Source organism: Pseudomicrostroma glucosiphilum, assembly GCF_003144135.1.
Source record: "Pseudomicrostroma glucosiphilum strain MCA 4718 unplaced genomic scaffold BCV69scaffold_6, whole genome shotgun sequence".
Classification (NCBI taxonomy): Eukaryota; Fungi; Basidiomycota; class Exobasidiomycetes; order Microstromatales; family Microstromataceae; genus Microstroma; species Microstroma glucosiphilum.
Window position 1 is genome coordinate 327,420 of NW_020289918.1, and position 16,580 is coordinate 343,999.

Here is a 16,580-nt window from a genome sequence, read left to right on the forward strand (position 1 = left end):
CACCTTCCTCTCGCTCAGCTGCTTGCTCTGCCCTGCGGTATCCTATACGCCAACGAATACTGCCTGCAAACTTGTGTTGATGCCTCGTGGCCATGGAGGGCTCAGCTGTTAAGCGCCTTGCACATCGCTGGTATCATGACAAGTCTGCCCATCTCTCTACCACAATCGCCCGCGAGCCAAGCGCCGCGGCCGGGCGGCCAGCCAGAGCCTGTCTGGGACTGTGCAGGCAGGCGGCTGTCAGATTGAAATATGTGACGCTACCTGCGGCCCGTCTGCTCGCCCTGTCAGATTATGGAGGATACGATCCCCAATCTACCTGTTCCCTCCGTAGACTGCCTACATTCCTTGAGCTCGATGGTGTCGTCAATTCTACCTTGGTGTGTGTGGCCGAGGGAGGTCTGTGCCGTGGAGCAGGGCTGCCATGAGGAGCGGCCAAGTGGATCCAGCCCAATTGCACTCCGCTCCGCTCATCTCGTCGGCTGCTCCGCTGCTGCCCTGCTTCCCATCGCTACCGGCCTGCCATCACCATCCTCCGTCAGCATCCTCGTCCATCTTCAAGGTAGCTCGACTTAGCCTCACGCACCCACCCTAGGCAGCTCTTCCCTGGAGAGTCGCTCTGCTTCTGCCAGTGCGGGTGTGTACAGACTCAGGAGTCAGCAACGCCTCTCAGCAAACGCCGCCTGCCTCTCCTGCGAACGCGCCCACGCTGAGCTCGCTTCCCTTCCGGGGCTACTCTCGCCGAGGATCCCATACCCCAATACAAACAAAGTTGATAGCCCTACTCCTGTCACCCGGCACTTCGCCTTTGGTACTCCCTGGGCTCTTTGAGCATGGCGACGGACGACAAGACTGTCCGACATACGAGAATACCCTCGACGTACGCCAATCACTACGATACACCGGTCGGTGCTACCACCCTATACGAGCCCCCTCCTGCTCGAACACCGTCCTCAGTAGCAGCACGAGGGCCCCGGGCACCACCCATTGCTAATCTCCGCCAACTACCACCGGGCCACGCAAGATCTGTATCTAGCCCTGACTCCGCGCCCGGCCAGCCGCTGGCCTACGCTAGCAGTAGGGGAGTAGGAGCAGGCAATCTCCCATCGAGCTCATCATCTGGCAGCTCGAGAAAGATGGCACCCTTGCCTCAAGTACCTACAATGAGTGCTGAAGAGAGGGATCAAGTACAGTACGGCCTCGACCAGCAAATAGATACCCAGAACAGCCTGATCATCAATGGCGGATTCGAATCCGATGTAGTGCCCGGTATGACAAGCTCTCTGGCCCCGAGAACCATTCCCAGTAGCTCCACACACACACCCTCGCTGGCCGCAATGAGTACAACAGCGGTAGCAGCGGCGGCAGCTGCGGGAGGTCTCGTCAGTGTCCCCGAAGACTCCCTGCTACAAGGTGGGCCATCAGATGTGAACGATGCAGCATACGCCTCGACCAACAGAAGAGTTGTCAGCCAGGGTGATCAGCCCGCCTCGACAAGTCGGCCCACACCTGCCGGACCAAGACCTCTAGTGGCGCAAGAAGCCGACGTCTTTGGGCCTGGATCTCCCTCCTCTTTCGCCTCACCTGTGTTCAGTCCTACGTCTCCGCCTAGCATTCAAGGTCTGCGGAGAGGATCTGGCTCTTCAAAGCCACTGCCTATCATACCCTCCCCAATCACCACTATGCGAAACGCCGAGCAGTCTTCTCTTCCCCTGCGGACAGATCGTGTCGAGTCCCCGCCTGAGCAGCAAGCCGACTCGATACCTGTCCAGCCAGGCGCAACCGTACCTCCTCAGCACATTCCCCGACCGGTTCCTGGCTCGGAGCCAGCAGAGAACCCTAGCAACAGATCAGGGCCGACCACACCTAGTGGCTCCGCCTCTCGGCTCCCGCGTCTGTCAACGTTACAAACCAATACAGGCAAATACGAGGGACCTTTGTCGCCGCCAGATGCAGACCCCGGTCGCACTTTGATCGAAGACAATCGTTCGAGCATCGATGATATTCGAAGGATGCACGCTCAGAGGGCTGCCCGCGCCTCGATCGATGCTGCGACCAAAACACCAGAAGCTCCTTCACAAACTTCGTCGAGAAGGATCCCACCCGCTTCAGAACCTCCTCGCGCTGCCAGCGTATTGGACTCCAGAGCACGCGAGCAAGATGTTACTGCTCAACAGAAGCAGGCTAGGCAAGAACGTCCGCGCTCTAGTGGCAACGCTTTGGACACAGCTTCTCAGAGATCTTCTGTTCCCGACACTGCTAGCTTGGCTGACATCGACAGGCAACGCGACAAGGACAGAGAGCGTGAGAGAAGATCCCGCAGGACACTAGGAGATTATGCTCTAGGAAAGACGCTGGGTGCTGGTAGCATGGGCAAAGTGAAGCTCGGTGTCAAGATGGGCACGGGGGAGAAGGTAGCGATCAAGATCATCCCTCGGCATACCTCCGTGGCAGCAGCGCAACATCCCAAGCCTGGCAGCGATGGAAAGGTAGCAGCTCCGACTGAGTCTTTCTTGGCCAAAGCGGCGGCTAAAGACCACTCAAAGGAGGTGAGAACAATCCGAGAGGGGAGCTTGCAGATTCTGCTTCATCATCCTTATGTCTGCGGTATGAGGGAGATGATGATCCATCAGAACCACTATTACATGGTATTCGAGTACATCAATGGCGGCCAGATGCTCGACTATATCATCTCACATGGTCGACTCAGGGAGAGGGCGGCGAGAAAATTTGCTCGGCAGATTGGAAGTGCTTTGGAGTACTGCCACAGAAATAGCATCGTCCACAGAGGTAAGTACTATCAACCTCCGATGATGCTACACGTCACCTAGAATCCCTTGCTGATCCTGCTTCCCTGGCTTCTGTCATCTTTACGTTCTGTCCCACAACAGATCTCAAGATTGAGAACATTCTCATCTCGAAAACTGGCAACATCAAGATCATTGACTTCGGCCTGTCCAACCTCTTCTCTCCGCATGCGCATTTGTCGACCTTCTGCGGCTCTCTGTACTTCGCTGCCCCAGAGCTCTTGATGGCTAAGGTGTACACCGGACCGGAGGTGGATGTATGGAGCTTTGGTATCGTCTTGTATGTGCTGGTCTGCGGCAAGGTGCCCTTTGACGATCAGAGCATGCCCGCCTTGCATGCCAAGATCAAGAGGGGTCATGTCGAATATCCAGCCTGGTTGAGTGGAGGTGAGTAGCGACACGCGCACATCAGCATGGCAAGAGAAAACTTCTGACCGCTGTGATCATCCGCCCCGCAGAGTGTAAGCATATCCTGTCACGCATGCTGGTCACGGACCCGAACAAGAGAGCCACTCTGCCGGAGATACTCTCCCACTCCTGGATGACCAAAGGCTTCGAAGGCGAAGCACCTGATGCTTATCTTCCAGAGCGGCAGCCATTGCGACCGAGTCAGCTTGACCCTGAAGTCATCAAAGGCATGACAGGATTCGAATTCGGCTCGCCGGACGAGATCGAGCAAAGGTTGACCGAGGTCTTGACAAGTGACGCTTATACGACCGTCTTGTCGACGTGGGACGCAAAGCACTCTCCTAGCGTGAGTCAGAATGGTCTGGCAGTGGAGAACAATCCACTTGGGCGTGCTTCCACGAGGGCCAGTCAAGATTCAAAGACCCGCACAGGGTCTAAGAGGTTCTCTGGCATCGACTTCTACCGCAAGAAGATTGCTGTGTTTGGAAGCAACAAAGACGACGCAGGCAGCAGCGGCACTCTCACGACGTCAGGTCTGAATGGTTCGACAGTCTCGACCTGGCCTGGTAGCGGCAAAGAGCCTCTTGATCCTACACGGGGTTTCCATCCTCTCATCTCCATTTACTACCTTGTCTCAGAAAAAATGGAGCGAGAGCGTCTGTACGGGCACTCCTTCTTTGCATCTTCCAATGCCTCGCTTCTGGCTGCTCAGGGTCAGCCTCAGCCGACGGCAGCGAGTGGGAGGACTCTAACTCCTCTCGTCGGAGCGCCTTCGTCCATGCCCACATCAGCGGACATCCCTCAAGAGGCTCTTCGAGTGCCTGAGGCCTCTCACATCTCCGCTCGGCGCACATCCGACTTGTCTCGCCAGGAGCTGCCGGCTCCTCCTCGATCTGCTGCTACTAGTACAGTGCCCTCTTCACCGACGCCTACGCCGGTCTTCGATTCGCGGGAAAAGAGTAGGCCTATGGCAATGATGGCAGGTCCGCCCAGAGCAAGGGCCAACGGCGATGAAGTTGAAGCGGCCCTCAGAGAGAAAGGTATTATGCCTGCATCTCCCTGGAAGGCACAACCTGGTAACCCTCCCTCGTCCTTCTTACCTGCAAGGTCCGGTGCAGACGAGACTTTGGGCGCTGCGGGTGGTGTTCAGCGCAGCACGAGTCTCTCGAACGGCAAGAGCCGGCCCGTCTCCAGCTTCATGCAGGAGGACTATTCTAATGGCTACACAGAGTCTGGCCCAGCCTCGACCCCTGTGCGACCAGGTGGACGCACAAGTCGCAAGGCCTCGCCAGAGAATCGGCGCAGCATTCACGTTATGGGTGGCGGCAGTAACATGGCTGCATTGTCTAACAACGGCGAGCCGTCAGCTCCTTCCACACCATCGGGCACTTCGTCGTTGGTGCGCCGTTTTGGCTCCTTCCTGGGACGGTCGCCCTCTTCGAGTGGAGATCTAGACAAACGCAGAGCTTCTCGGGTGGTCTCGCCTGCTCCGGCAGGGCCGCCAATCGCAGGCAGCAATTCAAGCATGCGTGGCTCAGCGCTTCCGGGACAAGTGCAAGAGTCGACCGAGCGTCTGAACGCCTTGGCATTAGCAGATGTGGACGAAGCCGCCCCAGCGAATACTGATTCAGAGGCTGTTCCTTTGGCTGTGCCTAGTGGCGAAGCAGGCGGCATGCGAAGATCAGGTACCGTCCCGGGTCTAAGCACGCCAGCGAAAGAGCAAGCAAACAGTCTCGCCCGTCCCGGTCAGCTGACAAGCGCTGAGGGATCTACGCCTGGCTTGACCAGTCGTCGGCCCACAATGCCCGCGTCATCGCCCTCTACTACTCCTTCGGCAACGCAGCAGCAACAACAGAGCCAACGCTCCCAGCTTCCAGGATTTGCAGATGGCGAAGGCTGGCAAGGTCCAGTGCCAAGCGAAGCTCAGGCTAGCCTGCTGTCGTCGAGCTTGAAAGACTCCGCCCCTTGGCAGTATCAACCAGGGAATGCGATGACGGCCAAGCCAGTCTTCCTTAAGGGGCTGTTTTCTGTACAGACCACAAGCACGAAACCGCGTACGGTCATCAATGCCGACCTGGTTCGGGTGCTGGATCGAATTGGAGTGCAATACCGAGAAATCCGCGGTGGGTACGAGTGCGTGCATCTGCCGAGCATCGAGTTTGGTGCAGGACAACCGAGCGGTACGCCAGGACAGGGCAACGCCCGCATAGCTATCGAGCCACAGCAGTCACCCGCTGCAAGTCGTGGCGAAGATGCGGACACCGAAAGACCTGGTCCGCCCAAGAGGAAGCAGAGTCGGATGTCTGTCATCTCGGCTCTGAGGAAGGACCGTCGAGAGGGATCTGGCGATGCAGGGGTCGTTGTCGGCAGTCCTTCGGCAAAGAATTCGCCCGAAGCGCAAGCTCGCACTTCTCGAAGCAGAGCCAGTTCACTTGTGCTAGACGACGAGGCCACTTCTGGTATTGGGTCCGGCCATGCCGAAAGTGGTAGTAATGCTCCTGGAAACGCGTCGATTGCAAGTCCAAAGAGTGGAGGAAGTCTCCGTCCGCCGCGGCAGAGGACCGACTCTCTAGGCGTCCCGGCCTTCTTTGCTGCCTCTACCAGCTCGCCGAGCAAGCAGCAGCCCATTGAAGAAGAGCTCGCATCGCAAGCCACTGTCCCTGCTTACCCAGCTCCGCCTGCGGCTTCCAATGGTGTGACTCAACAGCAGCAGCAGCAGCAACAGGAGCTGACTGCGGACATGATCGTACGCTTTGAAATCATTGTAGTCAAGGTGCCACTCCTGCTTGGAGTCAATGGTTTACAATTCAGGAGAGTGGCGGGAAATCCCTGGCAGTACCAGACTTTGGCCAAGAGGGTGTTGCAAGAGTTGCGGGTGAGTTTGCCAATGCACAGAGAAGTCTTGAGGAGACTGAATTGCGCAGATACTGACTCTCTCGTCGTCTCCTCTTCTTTCGAATGTCTCTGCAGCTCTGATGACCAAAATTACGAGTGATGACAGAGAGAGACGATTTTTGCAGAGCGTCTGCCATTTCGGTACTCTAGAATGCGTCCAATTGTATTCCACAATCAAAATTCACCAGTCTTTTCCTTCGCTTACCCACCCTTTTGCCGAGTTATGCGTCTGATGAAACTATACAAGACTGACGCATTGATCATTTGAAGTATGTATACATTGCATTTGGAGGGTCAAGCATGGCTGCACACCGCTTCTGGGCCTTGCGTATTCCGTCCGCTCCTTTGATTTTACTTTTGCACAAATCAAGACTCTGACTCGTCCTTCACTTGCTGCACTCTCTCCTTTTTTGCCCTCTTTTTCCTACTCGCACTCCAAGCAGAGATGATCAATCCTCTATCCTTGCGCACTGCCAATTTACCCGCCTGAATGCTCCTCCCCTTCCTCTGATCTGCCCCTTCGACATGTCGGAAGAGTCTCTCCCCTTTATATCCTGCTCGCACTAGCAAGCTCTGGTACCCAGGAGGGATGGGCAGCCCCGAGTCACTTACGTCGCTCAGGATGACGACGAGGTGCTGCAGGGCTTCTGGATCTGTGTAGAGACGCTCGAGGGACTCGTAGGCGGCAGAGGGGGGATGAGGGCGGCGGGACCTTCGAGCGTGGTGCTGGTAGTTGAAGCGGAAATAGGCATTCATCCCACGCGGCTGCTCTCTCGCTGCCGGTTCGTCACGTTGCTCGAGCAAGACGCTAGGTGGGAGAATCTCGATGAGCTTTGGCCAAAGAAGAGCACCGAGGACAGCATTGTAGAAGCGACCATTGGGGGTCGGCATAGTGGCTTGGCGGACGCCGGAACTCCAATGCTCGACAAGATCCTCATATGCCTTTCGCGCTTGGCTCCGCAGATCGAACAAGTCATCCAGTATCTCCCTGCTGGATCGCGCCGGATTCGCCTCCGCCTTGATCTCTTCCTGGGGATGCCCGAGAGCTGCCGAGAATTCTTTGTGGCTCCTCGCCGCTTCTACCATGGCCTGACGTTGCAGCTGGCTCAACAGAGCCACACCGATGTCTTCAAGTGATTGTAGGTAGCATGTAGCCTCGGGCAGACTGACCGCCTGTCGACCCTCTGCGCCCTGATTTCGGAACCAGCTGATGTACTGATAAAGATCCGAGGCAAGACTGTGACTTCCGGTCTTGACGGCTGCGTTGAGGAGTGCGAGGCAGGTGGCCGAAGTGGCGAGGACGAGTGAGTCCTCACTTGAGGGACTGAGGATCTGCGAAGGGTCAAAAAGCCTTGGCATAGATGGCAGAATGACCCGAACGAGATCTGCCGCCGATATACGTCCTGAAGACCCTGTCGTCTCGTGCAGGCCTTGCTCTACCGCGTTCTGCAAGGCGCTACGTAAGCGACCGCCTGCGCTGAGGTAGCGAATCAGAACATTGACACGATACAGATCGCCCTTATGATGCGCTGACTTCAATAGGAGCAGCACATCATCGCGAGGAGCTAGAATTTCCTTCCCTCTCTTTGAAGCAGATCGGCTCGAAAGAGCATGGCCGTCCTCGTGGAGCATCAGCTGCAGAGTCTTCTCTTCCAAGTCAGGGTCTCGTGCAAGGACTGCTTCGTTGAGCTGAGTCGTCAAGACAGACCTGGCAGTGATACTACCCTGCTCAACCATCTGGGACGTTGCTGACACGACGTGCTGCACTAAGTCTTCCGATGAGCTCAGATGGCGCATGGCATATCGCACAAGAGTGGCCAGAGTAGATCCATCGAGCTTCATGAAGTCGGCGGATGGAGTATTTGACACCTGGGCTGTGCCAATATTAGAAGAGGAGGAGGGAACAAAGACCTCCGCTATGTATCCCGACAAAGCCAAATGTACGGATTCGACAGCTTCAGTTACTTGCTCTTGAAGAGGGGCTCCGAGTTGCATGAATTCCTGCTCGATCAGCCGACTAAGCTCTGGCGCGGTGCAGAGACACTTGATGACAAAGCTGTACGAGCTCGATCTCGAGACTTCATTGAGAGAACTGGGTTGCTCTCTGAGAAGGTCCGCCAAAGAGTTCAGAAGAGAAAAGTACTCCACTATCGCTAGGTGGCGGCTGGCTTGATTCGCCTTGGACAATGAAGCGACTCTCATCGAGAGAGCATCTCTTGCTTGTCGGAGGTATTTGGCCATGCCCTTGAATAAGATCTGCGCTATGACAGGATCGCCCTGGCTAGCTGCCTCTGCGTCTTCGAGCCGGCTACTTCTAGTCAATTCTTGACGGAGTTGGCTCTCATTTGAAAATCTCCGCAGCTCAGCAATGAGGACATCCATGGCGTCTATCCCTAATCCAGCTTTCCGAAAAGCGTTGCCAGCCTGCAGGTTCATATGCCCTGTCCATGCTAAAGACGCTTCGCTGCAAGCTTCACGAACCCCTCTCAGCGCATTGAGATTCTGCTCCGGACTGTGAGATTTGGAAGGCTTGTCTTGAGCGGGTCCCACTGTCAGCTCATGGACGACCTGAACCAACAGCGATGTATCGATGGCCTGCTGTTGCGATGAGGTTCCTTGGACAAGGCGAAATCGTATCCAGTCTTCCAGCAATTTGGCGCTCGTTAGCAGCTCACCGCGGACCAGGAGCGCCTCAATTGCCGCCTTGAAGCAGGCAGCCGCCATCTGCGTCTCTTTAGGCAAAGCCTGTTTGGGACCCCAGCTCTGCTCTTCTAGTTCTGCCTCTGCGATGCGCAGGAGTCTTCGGCGGAGGTAGTCTGGCCAGCCTGGACCATCACCCCTTTCAGCAAATTTCAATGTGAAGTCCGCGTAGCTCCGCTTCTTCTGTATGCGTTCCTTCCACGCAGCTTGGTCGACGACTGGCTCATCAGCGGAAAGGGCATCCTCGGGGCCCGCCGAGGAAGTCGAAGCAATAGCAGACGGAGTTGTCGCAGGGGTAGTATAGAATCTGCACAGTGGTTGAGTGTAGTACGGAACTCTGCTATTGATCCATGATCGAGGTCGTGCCTGTGAGGTAGCTGCACACTGTGAGCGGACAGAGGGAGGGGCGTTGCCTGTCCTCAGAAGAGAGCGGGCTAAATGTAGGCCCCGGTTCGTCGAGAGCCTCGTCGGCGGCGGGGGGAGGAGACGGGGACCGGTCATTCGAAGTGATCATCGGATGCTCATGATGATATATATGCTGATCTCGCTTGCTCCAGAGAGTTTTAGAGGAAGGTGGTGTTGGTTCTCCACGCCTTCGTGAATTGTGTCGGAAGATCCCACTTTAGCTTCAGGACGAGTGGCTCTCTTTCCGTTCCGCGTCTCGGTTCCGCGGGGCTTGGCGATCCACAAGCGGAAGCGGAGCTCAGTGCGGGGGATCGATGCTCGCTCGAGGCAGTGTCTGATGCTGACGAGGCACTCAGCCTGCTCTACCATCTGTACCTTCTCTTTCCAAATCATCGCCTGCCACGCTCGTCGTCATTGACGTCTTTGACAATGGCCAACGTGAACCCAACACATACTGGGTCAGAGTATGGCAGGCACACTTTCCATATCCCCAATAGCTTCTCACGTCGACCCATCGCCGACGACTTTCCTGATGGTTCAAGCTCGCAGGAACCAGGGCTCTATGGTGCAAGTAAAGCTCAACGCGACGTAGATGTGCATGCAGACGATCACGAGACTGAAGGAGACATGGCTGCAGAGGCACACGAGGCTTCTGCTATGCTTGATTACGGCGAGCGTGGCGGCGATGCCGATCACCATGTGGAGTGGAATCAACACTCCTCTCTGGGAGCGGGAGGCAGGATAGCTGTTCTCATCACGTTCTTGGTGCTAGGAGCTGCAGTGCTTCTTCCTTTCAACACTCTCATAACACCGACTGAATACTATCGGAGCATTCTATCCAGTAGTCACGCGGCTACGAATTTCATGAGCTGGGTCCTCCTCGTCTTTAATGCCGGGACGATCATCTTCGGAGCTCATGCCGTGGTATCGCTCCATAAGACAACACCAGCACAACGCATATATTTTGCGTCCACCTCCATCTTTTTGGGTCTCCTTCTGTATACATTCTTCACTACGCGGTCTTCTGCAGAAGCAGACGGAAAGATCCAAGATCTCTATTTCGCTCTCCTCATCCTCGTCACCTTCAGTGTGGCTGCCAGCACTGCATATCTACAGAACGCTGTGGTCAGCCTCTGCTCCATCTTTGGCGGCAGGGCAATGGGCGTCATGCTAACAGGTCAGGGCGTTATTGGGGTCGCCATCTCCTTCGTACAGCTCGTTGCTGCATACGGCAACAGTAGACTGCCTCCGAAAGGCACTCACGGAGGCGTACCACCGGCTACCCCTCCCCCACCTGGATCCATGCAACCCGGTGGCGAAGAGGCTGCCTCAAGAGCAGCGACAATCTTCTTTGCTTCCTCGACCTTCTTTGTGGCACTTTCGATAGCAGCCTTCATTTGGCTTGCCAGGTCCAAGGTTTATCGCGATACATGCCGAGGGTACGAGGTAGCAACACAGTCCAGTGGCGTACGCGAAGCATCGTTGGAACCTATGACCCAGGTCAAGCCTGCGTTTCTATCATCTTTCGTCGAAAAGCTCCCTCCTGCAGCTCGAGCCAATGCTCACCAGATCCTAGACGTCCAGAGCAAAGTACTGGTCAGAGCTACTTGCATCCTCGTCAACTTTGCAATCACCCTTTCCGTCTTCCCCGCGCTGACGGCTAGAGTGAGGAGTACTGCTCCTCGAGACCAACAGTGGGCGACACCATTAGTCTTCATTGCACTGCACTTCCTCATCCTCAATTCGGCGGATTTGCTCGGTAGGATGGCACCTATGGTGCGGGGCTGCCTCATCCGCTCAGAGAAATTGACAGTCCTGGGGACAGCTCTCCGGATAGTCTTCATCCCGCTTTTCTTTGCCTGCAACATTCACCTCGACGGGCCAGGTCCCAAAGGAGCCCTACCCGATTGGGCTTTCTTCACCATCCTATTCTTCTTTGGCCTGTCGAATGGTCTGGTCGCTACGAGTATCTTCATCGTGGGGCCTGCGAGCAGCAAATTGACCAGTGACTCAGAGAGGGCCATGGCGGGGGCTGTGCTCAGTTTCTGGCTCACTCTTGGTCTGGCCGTCGGAAGCATCGGAAGCTTCGCCATTACTGCTATGATCTAAGAGGTCCTCTTGGCGTGCTACTTCACATCATACTTTGTAAATACCTTGTACTTGTAATAGGATTATGAACACATTTGTGATGCTCGACGTTCATGCTGGAGCAGCACAATACACAGACCTCGCCCCGCGGACATCCTGCCAGACGAAACCTTGGCCGATGCCGGCCTGTACGGCCGAAGTGCCAGGTCCCACATCGGGCGATGGTAGAAGGGTGAAGTGTGACCGCACAAGTGAGGCTGCGAGCCAGCCCAGTAGGAGAAGTGACGTTGTCAGGAGTGGTGACCGTGGGTGGATCACTGTATGGATGACGAGGTATAAGATTATTCAGCTTGCATAGCGACTTCACAAGTGCAGATTCGCCTTTGGACTTACCGGCTAGGGAGACACCAGCTGAGAGGCCGCCCAGTAGCGTCCGCACAGCAAAGTCGGTAGAAAAAGTGCTTCCAACAAGACTCATCATCTCGTCGATCATCAGTGATACGGGGGCGCTCTGAGAGAGCCAGATCGGCAATAGATGTGAGCTGCTCAGTCCCGACCTAGGAGGAGCGCTGAGCACTGGAGCGACTGAAGAAGGTCGCGGCAGCTTGCTCTCCCAGAGGAGTACGATGCAAAGTAAGATCAGTGTGGAGAGCGAGGAGAGTAGCAGCGCTGTTGGAACCAGGTGAGCTCTGTCGGTAGTGCATGAGTCCAAGTCGAGAAGGTGTCAGTGTCTAGCATACAGTTGAGATGCGGAAGTTCGGCAATTTACCGGTAGAGGTCAATCATGTCAACGCCTTCCAGCGGTTCAGCAGCAGGCCCTGTGATCCCTGCGTGGAGCTCCTCTTGACTTTCTTTGGAGGGGGACAGGAGGAATGCGGATGCGTCCTCGACAGCGCCATCACTATCCTCGTCTTCAGTAGAAGTGCTGTGCGCTGAGCCCTCAGAAGGCAAAGTGATGTCTTCGCCCATTTCTATACGACGGAATTGCCGCAACAAGCGCACTGACGCCACATAAAGCGTTGAGAAGAGTGAGACTGTGCCATAGAGGGCCAGAGTCTCGGCAAAGGTGCTAGCCCAGACAAGAAAGTAGCTCGCGCCCATGGCGTATGTGGCATTTGGTCTGCCAGTGCGCCGCCTCCAGAAGATGACATCGAGGCCGGCTACTAGTAGTCGTGGTAGACTGTATTGCGGGAGACTCTCGTATGCTCGAGTAGAAGGGTTGGTGAAAGACGACTGCCCGTATGCACATAGATAGAACCAGCGTAGATAAGCATCTACGAGACTCAATGCCGTGAACCTCTTGGCGACGGTAAGCCAGGCGCGGCGATTTGGGTGTTCTTGCTCCTCCTTATGATCTGAGAGATTATATTGGTGCCCCTTCTCCAGCTTGCCGTGGGGACTCTGGCTTTTTGGCAATAAGAATCTTGTATTGTATAGGAAGTGCCGATAGGCTCTCGGCTTGACCAGGATCTGTGTCACATGGTCTTCAGCCGTGAGCGCGCCGTTCCAATACTAGTGTCGTGCAAGTTAGACTCACCAGATCCACCCAGCTGGTGGTGACCCTACTGCTGCCTGAATCTCTGTATTCCTCTTCGGCATATGAGTCGATAAAGCCACCACAGCTGGTTCCGCTGCAGGGCAGTAAGACGACGAGATTCGCTGTATAGTGCTTGTAGATCGCACGCGCTGGTCGCGAGCAATGGATGCAGATTGGATAGTCTGTAGTGGATGATATTCGTAGGGACAATGTCATTGTTGAGCCGTTGGAAGAGAAGTCGCACAAGAAGAGGGAATGTTCATTTGTATTGATCGAAGGGATGTTCGTTCGGGCATGAGGTAGAGGTGAGACGCAGTATGCAAAGGAGGGAGGGAGAGAATGAGGCAGGAGAAGTGGTTGCGAGTCAATCCCACACGAGCTGACCCTTCGTGTTAACGGAAGCTTTCGAGTCGAGCCCACCTCGATTGCCGCGACTTGCTGGAGACTTTCCATTTGCATTGGTACCGTTAGGGCCTGAGCTTTGGATGCCCTTCGCAAACTTCTTGCGCTCCTCTTCCCTCATTTTTTCCCGCTGCGCTTCCCTCCTGTGAGCTTCCAATCTGGCTAGACGAATTTTCTCTTCTTCTTCTTTTGCTTGCTTGGCGGCAGCTGCACGAGCAGCATTCTGCCGTTGTCTTTTTGTTAGCTCGGCAGCGGACGAAGATGCCGTCTGGGACGATGTGGGGGCCCGAGTCTTGGACGAGCTGCTGCTTGCACTGGCTGGTATGCTGATGCTTCGAGAGGCTGCAGCTGCAGGCTTGGCGCCATCTCCGGGCAGAACTGCAAAAGGGTTGCTGGATGCGATGGAGGAGTAGGAAGTGGAAGCTAGAGAAAGAACAGCGAGGAGGAGACCCTGAAATGTCAGTATGACACCGAGAGGGTTGGGCGATCATAGACTCACAACTCTGCACGGGCTTGCTGAGACGAGCAGCTCCCTTCCCAACGCTCTGCCAAGCATCTTCTACCGGTCTTTCACGACGTCGATCGGACTGCTCTTGGAAGTATGCGAGGTCCACAGTCTCGGCCCCTGCATCTGGAATTTGGGATAGCGAGGAGCTCTTCGATGCAGCAGCTCTGTTGCTTGACTCCGAGGATTGTGAGATGTCTTCCTCTGTCTGCGCAAGCTTGCTGGTGTGCCGAGCCTCTTCCCTGACAGGGACTACCTCGTCGGAAGCGGATGCAGCAGGAGGTGTGGGCACATCACGAGCTTTGAATGCGCCGCCTTCTGCGACCGGACGGTCACTAGCTTTTGTCTCCGTTGGCTGAGCTGCAGAGGCCTGAGCGGGGACGCTAGCCTTCTTACTCTTCTTCTTCGACTTTGACTTGCTGCTGCTGCCTTTTCCCGACCCCGAGCCGCTGGAGGGCTGCTGCGACCCGCTCGCTAATTGGAAGTAGAGAGCAAGGGAGAGGATGAAGACGAGGCATAGCAGCACCTGAACCAAGAGGTCCATGATGCAAAGACGTAGGAATAGCGAATGCCCAAAGAGCAGAAGCGAGTGGAAGTGCAGCGGGTGACTTGAACGGTGAGAAGGTAAGAGTGCGAAGCATGCCACCGGGGCACGGACGCGGAGGCAACCAGCGCAACGACGGAACGGCGACGGAAAGGGGCACGCTGGGCGGACTGGCGGGCAGACTAGGCGCACGCGCCCCGAGGCGAGGACACCTTAGCATCGACCTGCGCGCCCAGGCTCTGGTAGCACACACGGCATCGTTGGTGGAGACGAGAGGCAGCTTCAGATCCTAATCAAAGACCTTAAAGAAGGACCGCAAAGACCTCGCGTGTTTCTCCCGGGCTGAAGCTGTCGAACGTGAATCAGGGTCAAATTTGCTGCTGAGCCCCAGCTGTGAAGCGCACGTTGGTCACCGCGCCGCTTGGGCTGGAACACACGGCATTGATTAGCGTACGGTTTGACACTCTGGGCTAGACGGTAATTGGGAGCAGTGCAGTCGAGAGGTCAGTGGACTCTTGTGAGCCTCTTTGTCGCGGGAGGGGGTCGTCCCATCTCAAGCAGAGAAGGGGCAATCTGTGCACGGACTCAGTTCCAATAGGGAAGTCCCGGAAGCCTGTGGTCCAGATGTACTATGCGGTGAGACTGATCAAAATCACAATCGCCGATGGTGATTGGGAGGTGACAGCATCGGTGCCGTCACGAGCATCGACAATACTACAGCCTTGAACGGAAATATTCAAATCAGCGGAAAAGTGACGAAGCTTGGCGACCCTCGGAATCCGCACAGCAATGCTGACGGACGGCTGACGGGCAGCCAAGAGGGAGCCTGTCCTGTGGTTCGGCGACTTTTCTGAGTCTTGATCGACGGGAGAGATGCTTTGCAATTTTGCGAAACCTTGCGTACCAGAATAGACTGACAGTATCAGAGCAGGGTAGTGGCAGGGCCGAAAAGGTCCCGTGACTGCCTTGCGTTGCTATTTGGCCGAAGAGGGAAAAAGCGGAAAGCGAGCCTTGGATCACGGAGCTTCCGGAGAAAAGGGTTTCAGCTGACCGGGACCCTGGTACCAGGATGGGGTCTGCAGCCTGCGGGGTGGACCTCGGCTAGCAGAGTTAGTGCAGATCTGTGTGCGCGAGAAGGCTGTGTCAGATCTCCCCGCGATCAATCCACCCTACGGAATGACGTTCAGCCCGCGCAACAGCCACCCTCTTTCTTGCGTCAGACGCCGATTTATTGCCCCGCCGGCGGTGCCCAGCTGCGAGGCGAGCATTGCCTCGGTCGAGTCTCGCATCGAGGTGCCGGATGAAAAGACCGAGTTTCCCGTCCCTGAGCCGGAGGGCCTGTCCTCGCTTATAAAAATACCCCTTGGTAGCACCTTGGGTTTGTACTCGGCAAGGCGACTCGTAGCGCTCAGACTGCGACGGACCGCGGAGGGGTACCCTTGGTCGCAATCACATGTCGGCGTCCCAAGCTTGCTTCGGAGACGTAATTGAGGTTAAGTACATCTGCTCTTCTGAAACTGGCAAGTGGGCGGGTCGTATCGAAGTGGCAGGCAGGCAGGCAGGCGCATAGAAGTCTTCGCTTCGTCTTGTGTGTGGCTGACGCGCCCGTCAGCAGAGATCTCGCTCGGCCTCTGCCCATCACGGAGCATACTTTGGTGCGCCAGTGGTTTGATCCACTTGCTCTGTCTGGCGTAGACCTGCGCCCAATGTGTCGGCGCTGGCTTGTCTCCGACTGCTTCGGCGACTTTGGGCGCAAGAGTGGGAGGAGAGATGAGGCCATTGGCTCTCACGCTCATGGCGAATTTGACGCCCCGTGGGTCTCGATGTACTCTGTGTATAGCTGATCGGGGTTGATGCACAAGCGCTAGAAATGGGCCGACAGGAGTGGCCGGCCACGGCCTATCCAAGACACTGTGCCTGCGCCCCTCGGTTGCTACCTCGGCTGCGAATCTACGACTACTTTTTCAGGGCCTGGGGTCCTGCAAGTGTGAGAAGCGGAGATTCAGTGGCGAGACCCCGGGCGATCATTCTATTTTCTGCCCTCTTCTGCCTGCAGGGCCCTTGCAGCCTCGCCTTGGGTCACGGACCGTACGGACGGACGGACGATGACCTCGGTAAGGCGGCACTTGCAGTCGTCCGCGACTTCGGTCTGGACCCCCCACCTCGCCTCTCTTCGCCCGGAGCGAGGCAGAGGTTCACCCTGCCTAACCCTCCCTCTTCACCAGCGGTCCCAATGATAACTCTCCTCCGCTCCACTTCGCCTAGTGAAGAAACTTGTCAACTTCCATAACA

The 16,580-nt window shown here is 56.2% G+C and overlaps 5 protein-coding genes across 5 annotated transcripts; 2 read left to right on the forward strand and 3 right to left on the reverse strand.

Annotated features, from left to right (window-relative positions):
- The first annotated feature begins 503 nt into the window (after positions 1 to 503).
- On the forward strand, positions 504 to 6,470 carry BCV69DRAFT_282491 (Pkinase-domain-containing protein). Its single transcript, XM_025492382.1, has 4 exons — positions 504 to 2,787; positions 2,889 to 3,191; positions 3,263 to 6,087; positions 6,183 to 6,470. Exons 1-4 carry the CDS (start codon positions 831 to 833, stop codon positions 6,186 to 6,188), a joined length of 5,091 nt encoding a protein of 1,696 aa, XP_025348151.1. The 5' UTR covers positions 504 to 830; the 3' UTR covers positions 6,189 to 6,470.
- Positions 6,332 to 9,553, reverse strand: BCV69DRAFT_180723 (hypothetical protein). The gene has a single exon (XM_025489565.1). The coding sequence runs from the start codon at positions 9,306 to 9,308 to the stop codon at positions 6,474 to 6,476; it is 2,835 nt and encodes a 944-aa protein (XP_025348152.1). The 5' UTR covers positions 9,309 to 9,553; the 3' UTR covers positions 6,332 to 6,473.
- A 316-nt stretch (positions 9,554 to 9,869) lies between these two features.
- BCV69DRAFT_248541 (hypothetical protein) lies at positions 9,870 to 11,321 on the forward strand (the record flags this gene model as incomplete). The annotated part of the gene is made up of 1 exon (XM_025490299.1): positions 9,870 to 11,321. The coding sequence occupies one exon, from the start codon at positions 9,870 to 9,872 to the stop codon at positions 11,319 to 11,321; it is 1,452 nt and encodes a 483-aa protein (XP_025348153.1).
- BCV69DRAFT_180849 (hypothetical protein) lies at positions 11,109 to 13,387 on the reverse strand. The gene is made up of 5 exons (XM_025489568.1): positions 12,838 to 13,387; positions 12,070 to 12,770; positions 11,694 to 11,989; positions 11,267 to 11,617; positions 11,109 to 11,196 (listed from the first exon to the last, which is right to left on the reverse strand). Exons 1-4 carry the CDS (start codon positions 13,294 to 13,296, stop codon positions 11,412 to 11,414), a joined length of 1,662 nt encoding a protein of 553 aa, XP_025348154.1. The 5' UTR covers positions 13,297 to 13,387; the 3' UTR covers positions 11,109 to 11,196; positions 11,267 to 11,411.
- BCV69DRAFT_180805 (hypothetical protein) lies at positions 12,854 to 14,726 on the reverse strand. The gene has a single exon (XM_025489567.1). It carries the CDS (start codon positions 14,286 to 14,288, stop codon positions 13,305 to 13,307), a length of 984 nt encoding a protein of 327 aa, XP_025348155.1. The 5' UTR covers positions 14,289 to 14,726; the 3' UTR covers positions 12,854 to 13,304.
- Positions 14,727 to 16,580: the final 1,854 nt, after the last annotated feature.

Coding starts and splice junctions, on each gene's coding strand:
- BCV69DRAFT_282491 (XM_025492382.1), top strand. CDS start 831: ATGGCGACGGACGACAAGACTGTCCGACATACGAGAATACCCTCGACG. Junction 2,788..2,888: donor AAATAGCATCGTCCACAGAG/GTAAGTACTATC, acceptor GTCCCACAACAG/ATCTCAAGATTGAGAACATT. Junction 3,192..3,262: donor TCCAGCCTGGTTGAGTGGAG/GTGAGTAGCGAC, acceptor TCCGCCCCGCAG/AGTGTAAGCATATCCTGTCA.
- BCV69DRAFT_180723 (XM_025489565.1), bottom strand. CDS start 9,308: ATGACCGGTCCCCGTCTCCTCCCCCCGCCGCCGACGAGGCTCTCGACG.
- BCV69DRAFT_180849 (XM_025489568.1), bottom strand. CDS start 13,296: ATGCAAATGGAAAGTCTCCAGCAAGTCGCGGCAATCGAGGTGGGCTCG. Junction 12,771..12,837: donor CCACCAGCTGGGTGGATCTG/GTGAGTCTAACT, acceptor CATGTGACACAG/ATCCTGGTCAAGCCGAGAGC. Junction 11,990..12,069: donor GACATGATTGACCTCTACCG/GTAAATTGCCGA, acceptor CACTACCGACAG/AGCTCACCTGGTTCCAACAG.
- BCV69DRAFT_180805 (XM_025489567.1), bottom strand. CDS start 14,288: ATGGACCTCTTGGTTCAGGTGCTGCTATGCCTCGTCTTCATCCTCTCC.